Source organism: Stegastes partitus, unplaced genomic scaffold, assembly GCF_000690725.1.
Source record: "Stegastes partitus isolate 25-593 unplaced genomic scaffold, Stegastes_partitus-1.0.2 Scaffold174, whole genome shotgun sequence".
In the NCBI taxonomy this organism is placed as follows: Eukaryota; Metazoa; Chordata; class Actinopteri; family Pomacentridae; genus Stegastes; species Stegastes partitus.
The window spans coordinates 66,774-76,503 of NW_007577905.1; the positions used below are offsets into that span (position 1 = coordinate 66,774).

General features: G+C 38.7%; 1 protein-coding gene across 1 annotated transcript in view; it reads right to left on the reverse strand.

The window, feature by feature from the left end:
• The window catches only part of vsig10 (V-set and immunoglobulin domain containing 10), a 20,113-nt gene that overhangs the window by 9,251 nt on the left and 1,132 nt on the right, over positions 1–9,730 (reverse strand). The window contains exons 3-5 of the mRNA XM_008279890.1: positions 6,110–6,394; positions 5,759–5,875; positions 5,438–5,450 (exon numbers count right to left, since the gene is read on the reverse strand). Of these exons, the coding sequence (XP_008278112.1) occupies positions 5,438–5,450; positions 5,759–5,875; positions 6,110–6,394 (415 nt within the window). The remainder of the gene's footprint in view (positions 1–5,437; positions 5,451–5,758; positions 5,876–6,109; positions 6,395–9,730) is intronic.

Genomic DNA, 9,730 nt, shown 5'->3' on the forward strand with positions numbered 1-9,730 from the left:
GCACAGATCAGAGACCATCCAGCATGACCGGTTTGGTGGGTCAGTAATGGTGTGGGGAGGCATTTCTTTGGAGGGCCCACAGCCCTCCATGGGCCAGGGGTACCCTGACTGCCATTAGGTACCAGGATGAGATCCTCAGACCCATTGTGAGACCACATGCTGGTGCAGTGGGCCCTGGGTTTCTTCTGATGCATGACAATGCTCGGCCTCATGTGGATGAAGTGTGTCAGCAGCTCCTGCATGATGAAGGCATTGATGCTATGGACCGGCCCGTTCCCCAGACTTGAATCCAACTGAGCACATCTGGGACATCATGTCTCGTTCCATCCACCAACGCCAGGAGTTGACTGATGCTTTAATCCAGGTCTGGGAGGAGATCCCTCAGGAGAACATCCTGCCTCATCAGGAACCTGCCCAGGTGTTGTCTGGAGGTCCTACAGGCACGTGGAGGCCACACACACCACTGAGCCTCATTCTGACTGGTCTGGAGGAATTTACACTGAAGCTGGATCAGCCTGTAATGTGATTTTTCACTTTTATTTTGAGTACAATTCCAAATCCAGACCTCCATGTGATAATAATTTTGATTTACATTGATCATTGTTATGTTATTTTGTTCTCAACACATTCCACTATGTAATGAATAAAGATTTTTAACTGGAATATTTCATTCACTGAGATCTAGGATGTGTTATTTCAGTGTTCCCTGTATTTTTTTTTTGAGCAGTGTATATATGTTTTGCCACTGAACCTCTGAAAAATGCACATTAATTCAGGATTTCTCAGCATTAGTTTGCCCCTTTTCTTGTGTTAATAGCTCTTGAGCACTTCATGATAATTCCTGTTAAACCAGCAGAATCTGACCACGTTCCACAGATCCTCCTGTCACGTGAAAAATGTTGGTCGATGGCAGTCAGCACTTGTTGGTTTTCAAGTCTGTGGGGTTTCTCTGCTGTGGTGTCACTCTGTTCTGTCATTGAGTCGAACCTCCAACTTGGATCCTTCAGTGAACTTGTGTCCGTCCTCCGTGGTGAGACGCTGCTCCGTCTCCGCCCACCTAAAGCCTTATTTCTCCTCCTGAGAAGTGGATTAGAGACGCTCCTCTTCCTCTGAGACGCTACCAGACGGACTTCTGCATTTAGCAAATTCAGTATATGTGATGAAGTTGTGGGTGAACAGAGTTTGTATTGATCACCAGACGCTCGGCCCGCTTGTGCTCTGGATCTAGTTTCCACAAAGTGTTTCAGAGTTTCACGCATCGCCTGCTCAGAAACCTCCAGCCTGGTCGCGATTTTACCGGAAACTTGAGGAGCAGAAAGATTTAACAATTTCTAACATGCTAATTTTGTACAAAGAAGTTTGATTTGTGTCCATTTAATGCTCTGATAGAATTCGTTCACAACTTGTTTTGTTTTTAAAATCTTTCTAAACTCTATAATTTTTTCAAGGTTCACATAAAAACAACAGATTTCTGATGTAATCTCAGACTCGTAGATTCCACCGGATATCTGACAGTGAACACAAGGTACAAGAAATACACAATTAGGGCTGATTGTTCTGGGATTTAACACTTTTTTTTTTGTATTAAAACATAATACAAAAAAAATTTGCATTAATTTTGCCCATTTAAATGATCCATAGTCTTTCTCTCGAGTTGTGACTCTCGCAACAAACTAAACATTTACACACTTACGTCTCATTTCCTCAATTGTGACTTCCTGCAAATATTCTATTACAAAAAAAAAAACAGAATAAATAAAGAATCAATAGCACTTTATCTGGAGGGGATTTAATTTCCAAGTGTCCTCTGGTGAAATAAGTAAATTGGTGCCAATTACAGACAAACAAGAAATAGTCATTTTAATGTGTTATCTGGAGTTTAAGTTGATATTTAATATTGTATGGAGATGATTTTTTTCTCAAAAGAACTGCTCAGTTTAAAACCAAGCAGATAAAGATGAACTTTAATTTGTTTTTGGAAATTTCGATCTTTAAATACGGCTGCTGGATTGTTTTCTTGTCTGTAAACAAACTTCTGTATGTTCTGCTGAACTGCTGAGAACTGACTGCATTCATTTGCTTAAGCAAACGTGCACCAATTGCACCGCGTCTCCGCCGTCCATGTATTTACATGTCAGGTATTTTTCCTAATACATTTAAACAAAGTGCTGGATCTATTAAAGAAATCGGTGCTTCCTAATCTGCCAAATAAAACTGAGCTTCTTTTAAAAAAAAACAAACCACTTGTAAAATTTCATTTCTAAACAGGTTTGTAGGCAGAAATCTGGGAGAAAAAGTTCCCAGGAAGTCGGGAGAAACACAGAAGAAGCCACGAGTGTGTTGAGAACTGAGGAATTCAGCATCTTACCATCGTGACTGACAAACAGCCGCGACCTCATGAGCCTGCAGATAATATTGTTCTGTTCATGACATACGCTGTACAGAACAAACTACTGCAGCTTCACACTGAAACACTGTTGATGATTTGTGTGTAACACTTTTTAATCGAGGCTTCATTCGCTTCAAGGTTTTTGCTCATCTCAGTTGCTGTTGGATGATGACTCAGCATTTTTCATTTCCGTCTGAACATTTCCAAATATTCACTGATGCTCAGCTTCATTCAGCCTCTGTTGTTTTCTCCCCACATGAACAGCGCAACAACACGTTTTGCACTCATTTGTTGCACCACAAATTTCGATTTCGATTTATTGCAGTTTTTTTTTTTTCTATTTTTTACCAAAGTCCTTTAATCTCTCAGGCTGAACTGATGCGCTTCAGGCTTCAGCTATCTCACATTTCACTCACTTTAAACAGTGATGTGCTGCCGAACTGAACTGTGGGTTTGTTGATTCTCTTAACTGGCAAAGGAGCGTTAAGAAAAGTTCAACAGGCGCCAGGAAGTCAAACCAAATCGATCCAAGTCGTTGTTGTGATCACACCAGCAAACATCAAACATGTAAACCATAAAACTCAAATAACTCACAATTTGCTGCTCTGCAAACTTAAAAGACCAATCAAGTCCCTTTCCTGGATTCAAAGTTTGAAGGAGTTGTAGACTTTTAATACCAGAGCTGGCGATGGAGCCACCAACTCTAATGGAGTTCTAACCAAAATGTGTCTGAACTAAGAAATAAAAGACGTCACAGATCATAAAACCCATTGTCAGAGCTTCACTGATCAGACTGATCGATACGGCCTCCTCGACATTCTCAGCTTTGGGAATTGTGGGCGCATGAATGAGTGTAGAAATAAAATAATGAACCTTAATGTTGGTATTTCTTCTTCTTCTGCATTAAAGATGACGTTTAAAATCCCCCAATTCAAGAAGGGTTTTTTATACTTTTCTCTTTTAATTTGGTAAACTTGGATCTAGTTTCCTCAGTTGCACATCTTTTTGTTTTCGAGTCTTTTCGGAGAATAAAAAAAAAAAAACAGATCTTTACATACATGATTAATAAATTGTTTACTATTTATATTTATCTATTTTTTGATCAAATATGTCTTTCTTGTGCAACTGCTTGTGTTAGTGAAAGATTCAATATTAAAACACTGATGCACTGACATGTGTAGTGAAAAAAATGTGTTGTGTTTATTTAAAATGTTTACTTTCATAATCAGCACTGAAGCTCACGTATCAATAGGTTTAAAGCAATCTCCAGCTCTGTTGTTAAGAGCATGTTGATTTGGAAATGTTCCTAAATTCTGGCACCACTAAATTAAAGCTGAATGAAGCCATCAAACACTCAAACACTGTCCTGCATCAGATCCACAGTCTCAGTAAAGTGTTCTGCACGGCGGTACTTACAGTAAACCAGCAGCTGAGTGCTCTTGTTCACCGTCTGCTGGGAGACGTTGTTTCGGGCGCTGCAGCTGTACACTCCCTGAGCGCTGGGCTGAACGTCTTCTATCCTGAAGTCCAGCCAGGACCCAGAGCTGAAGGCCACCGAGTCGTTGCGTGACGATGCCCCGGCGAAGGCCCAGGTGAGCCGCTGAGACGGGTAGGACGAGCCGGAGCAGTTGAAGGCGACGGACAAACCCCGGACGGTGAAGAGCGTCCCGTTGGGGAGCTCAGTGGCAGGACTGATGGACGTGTTGACATTTTCTGGTCCATCTGGAACGAACATGTGAAGGACTTTACAGCTGTGCATCATCTAATCTGACACTAGAGCACATCTGTAATGTTACCTATGAAGAAAATGGCTTCATTAACTTTGAAAATGACTTATAAGTACCCTTAATTAAAGGGATTAAAAAAAACAGAAAGAAAAAAATACAAGTAGAAACCAGGAAGTTGTTTTAGAATTACACCATGGAACTCAGGTTGTGTTTCCAAAAATGAATACATTAAATGACAGGGACACATAACCAGCAGCTTTACTCTTGATTTTCAGATTNTCCAAAAGAAGGATTTGAGAAAATGCTAGAAAAGGGTCAAAATGACAGGGATCCTCTGGAGGTTCTGGGAACATACTGAGACGTGGAGTAATTCTTCATCAGAAGCAGTGACGAAGAATACGACTTTCTAGCAAACAAAGTGTATTTACAAACTCACCACCAACTTGGCGACATTTCTGTGTCAAATGATCTCTTAGAGACAAAGCTTTGAGAGCAGCTGTTCTGCTCCAGTCACAGAGAGTCTTCTTCCTGAACAGCAGCAGCTCGACTGCTTTCAAGCTACAGACACTGAAGCGGCTTATTTAGAACAGGACTAAAACCAGGACTTGTGCAGCGCTGTGAAATCAAACCATCTTTGCAGTAATTTGAGCTGAACAAAAATTGAAAGGCACATTCTGGAGACACGTGAGATGTTGATTCGTTTGCTGAGTCAGCGTATTGACTCAGCGTGTCAGACACGGAGTCGATATGTTTCACCTGCAAGCAGTAAACTAACATGTTGTTCACCCGCAGTCATGTCAAAAACCACGTCTCTGTGCAATAACACAACTACAACTCCATTACTATTTACTACACTGTATACTTATGTTGTAATTCTTCAGTACATTTTATGCTGTAGCTTTCCACTTATGTATATTTTTAGGATTTTTTTCCCTACTGATGTTAACCTTATCATTTCTCAATAGGGAGCAGCTGTAAGCAAGCTTTTTTTTAAAAAAATTTTGATTCTGAAAAGTAGCACAATATGGGACCTTTAATACTATATAATACAGTTAAGTTTGTAGTATGCAAAGTAAGCTAGTGTGCAGATAGAGTCAATAAAAAGAAATGATGTGCCCCTTGTTTCAAAGGAAACAACAAGAATGCCGTCAGTCGTTGTACTGCAATACCGTAGACGACTAGTAGAAAATGTTTGGCCAGACGTTTGCAGGAAAAAGAAAATTACTGCACAATGCAACTCAGCTGGACTTTAATTGTGTTAAATGTGTGAATTTGGTTAAGCATAGATTGAGTATTAGGTAAGAGATGCTGAGCTACTCACCCAAAGCCGCTTCCTGAAAGAAAAACAACAGAAATCAGTTATAGTCTGTTTGTGTGATTTCTACAGTTGTCATATGAAGAAGAGTTCATTTGCAAAAACAGATTTTTGTAGATTTTCAGAAAACTTTTTGTTGTTGCTGTTTGCTTGAGATAATATCAATCAAACTGAAGCTGAGTGGATCTGACATGACAAAAACAGAGATGACTTATATTTGGTAGACGATGGAAAAGGGTTTTTTTGAAGATCTCTGTTCTCTGTTTTTGCAAATGAACTCTTTATATGTGGCTTTTATGTGTGTGAGAATTCACAAACACGAGTTACCCAGGCACACTCGGTGTCGGCTGGAGTAAACGGTTTTAGCCACGATTATAGCCGATCCCACAATCAGCGCGGCTATGAAGACGCCGATGATGGCTCCCGTGTAGGCCGAGGAGGCTGCTGAAACCAAACGAGAGAAGATTATGTGGCAGGAAAAAAAAAAAAAAACAGGGTGGAGAAGCAGGTTTATCAGGATTCCAGAGGTGGAGTCGACAGCTGGAGTGACTGGCTCATTGTTTGCATCTCTGCTCCATTCATCTGTAGCAGGAACTGCGTGTTCTTTCTTTAGCATGTTATCTCCCTCACGTCTGTCACAGAAATGAGATGGAATGTTTTTCTGCACCCTAGACTCACTCTTCACGGTGAGGTAGACCTCCAGCTCGCGGATGGCCAGCGGGTTCTCGCTGCGGCAGAAGTAGTAGCCCTCGTCGTCCTTGCTGACGTTGACGATGGTCAGCTTGAGCTCGGGGCCGTCCTCCGACACCACGTACTTGGCTCCGGACACGATGTCGTCCTGCTGCAGCCCTTTCCTCCACGTGGTGTTGGCGGGCGGGAAGGACGTGGCCTCGGTGCACGTTAGAGTCACGCTGGTCGCCTCCAGAGCCGTGGCCAGTGGCTCGCCTTCAGGGAACGGAGGCTCTGGGAGAAACAGAGGAACATACTGAACTGTTATTATCTGTCCAGACAGTCACTCAGGACAGCAACAGTTTATGTTTTTTTATTCTAGTGGACTCCAGAGGGAATAAAATTCTTCACCGTGTAACACATAATTTCATACGTAGGGCTGAAAGAATTCATATATTTCATTGATTTACAAATATATCATTATGCTAATAGATTATTATCTGTAGAAGTAGTTTGGTAAATGCAAAACTACAGCCAGGAAACAGTTCAACACAAAATCAACCTTTGAAAAATGCAGAAGCCTGGTTCGACCCAAAGTTAACAAAATTCCCTCAACAGCTCACTAAATAACACCGACTGTTTATTTAACTCATGCAACCAAAAGCTGAAGCGTGAAACTAACATTTAGTGGTTTTAATGGGGTTTGAGCCACACCAGCTGCTTCCACTTCTAATATCAAACTGTGTCCTATCTAAAGCTTTTTATTTACTCAGCATTCACAAACGTGTATGTTTGTTCAGGTACGCCTTTAAATTGTGTGATTTAAGTGAGGAATTGCTACTTTTGGGGTTTGAAATTCAAGTAAATTCAACATCTTTGGGTCAAAACAAGCAACTTAAAGATCTCATTTGGGCCAAAAGAAAAGAAGAATACAAGAAGTTATGAGCAAAAGAAGTCACAAAGAACTAGGAATTGATAATGTCCTGTTTTCTGGTAATATTTTTGGTACTAAAATGTGTTTTATGACTGTTGTCTTTATTCTATTCTATAGTTTGAGTGCATATAGATGGAACATCTCCCTGTTCCTGCAAATATTTCTTCTTTTTTTGTTGTTTATTCAAAAAATAAAAAAAATAAAAAAAATCTGCTGCTCGTGTTCAATCGATCAATATTTTCTTGGTTAACTGTTTAATCTATGAAATTTTCCAAAAGAATGTACAAATAAGCAATTTGAAGATCATCTTTGAGCTTGGCTTTGAATTCTAATTTAATTCCTGTTTAATGGTCACTTTTATTTTTGACAAATTTAAACAACTTGTTTTTTTGTCCTGACCAATAATCCAAAACCCAGAGATGTGCAGCTAATGACAAAAATGAATAAATAAATAAATTTTAAAAAATAACAACTTGCACATCGTTTGTAAACCTGAAGAACTGAAATATAAAAACTTCCATGAGCTGCCTTTTGGTTGAATCATAAGTTTGTTAAGCCAATAAATAAGAAGTACAAAAGGATTGTAGTTACATAAGAACATGTGAGAAGTTTTTGTTTAACGCTTTATCAATTTGGTACCAACTATTAAATTAATTACCAACTATTCTGACTATTAATAATCAAGTTGGACAGGAGAAAAAAGGTAAAAATCATCTGTTTAGGCTTTTTATTATGGAATACTTCCTGGTTCTTTCCTGATTTTTTGATTTTAGACACCAACACACTCATAATTCACTAAAGAAAACCATGACTCGTCAATAAAATGTGTGTTTTTGTTAGACAGAGTTAGATGTTCATCCAAGAAAACTGATGAGATTCAACTCAAACTTTCACACACTTTTGCTTCAGGTCATTGTTTGAATAAGGCCTCTGCGTGATCATAACCTTTACACCGCTGAGTGACTCATGAAATCATGTTTGCGTTCGCAGGAGCACTTAATTACGACAATATTAATAACAAACGAAACAAATACGGTATAAAAACCTTCATCTCAGTGACGATATATTGAGGTTGATGAATTGAGATGTGGAGCAGTTTTTAAGCTACATTTCTGTAAACACGAGTCGTTCAGTCAAAGTATTTGAGGAGAAACAGACGGATCATAGTAGTTTATGACAGGAATGACTCAGCAGCTACAACAGAGGAGGAGCAGTTGATTACAAAGTAAAATATGCACGATTAAAAATGCTCCTACAAAACATATTTACTCAAAGCTTTTACAGGCACTGCTGCTCTGGTAGAAATCCAGCATGGAACATTTTGATTGGCTGAGGATGATGATCTGTGTTCTCTTAAATGCAGCCACACAATCGTGACACTCAAGACATTACTAAGTTAGTGAGGGAGGAGAACGATGACTTGTGTAAACACAGCAGTCGGAGGAGCTGTGAACTCAATCAAACAGGTTCATTAAGAGAGAAAACCTCTTTTAAAAGCTGCATTTTCTCTGTGAGCTTCACAAAGATTCCAGTTTTTGTAGAGAAAACATGCTCAGTTATGTTTCTGTAGGAACGACGCGTTCAAGTGTCTTAAATCCAGAAGAATTAAGACTCTTTCTTTGACAGATGTTTAGTTGAAAAAGTCGCCTGAAAAGAAGTACGGAATTTGGCACTGATTATAACNATCCATCTATGTATCCATCTATGTATCCATCCATCCATCCATCCATCTATCCATCTATCCATCTATCATCAAAATCACTTTATACTATGGGTCTCATTTGACACTACAAACTGAAACCTACGACATGGCCCGGTACGCCAACTACCTCAAACAGAACACCTTTCAGTATTTAAAAAAAAAAGAACAGTAGAGTAACACAAACCCTCCAATAAGAAGCAGCAGAAAAATAAACTTTCTCTCAGGAATGACAGAAGGTGTCTTGAGAAGTTCAGTACGTTTCATCTCAAGGAGTATTGAGTCTGTCATTTAAAAAAAAAAATGAATGTGAACATGTGAAGTATTGAAAAAAGATTTCGATCGCAATAATGCAACTTTTGCTGCATTGAGTTTCTACTGTGCACTGTAAAAAAATAGATTTTTGCAAACAAACATAAAAGATGGCGACAATTTTGCAGCAATGATGCAAGAAAATGGTGGAATACTGTAAAACGTTTGTTTTTTTTTTTAACTGTAGAAAACTGTGACAGTAACAAGAAGCATCTGTAAGATGTTTAGCACAGTTAAGTTCAGTTTACAACAAGCTACCATCTGTACAAATACAGATTTTTCAAGTGGATATAATGAACAGTTATATATTTATTTATTTATTTATTTTACTGTTGAATTGTATTTTTTCTATTATTTTACTAGATGTTACCTGAAATGTAACAAAACTGGGAATTTCAGTAAAATTACAGATGAACCAAAACGATTTATCCATTTTAAATTATTTAATAGAATTTTTTCCCCTGACATTTGCAAAATATGTTTTTTGTTCATTTGTTTTTCTGATTTAAATTCAGCATAAAGAGTGTAATTACACAGTGCAATGTTGTAAAACTACAAATCACCTTTTGTAGAAATACAGATTTTTGATGTGGACATAATTTACAGTTTTGTTTATTGATGTAAATTATTTACCTTTTTTTTCTGTGATTTTACCAGATATATTCTAGACTTTTACAAAATTGGC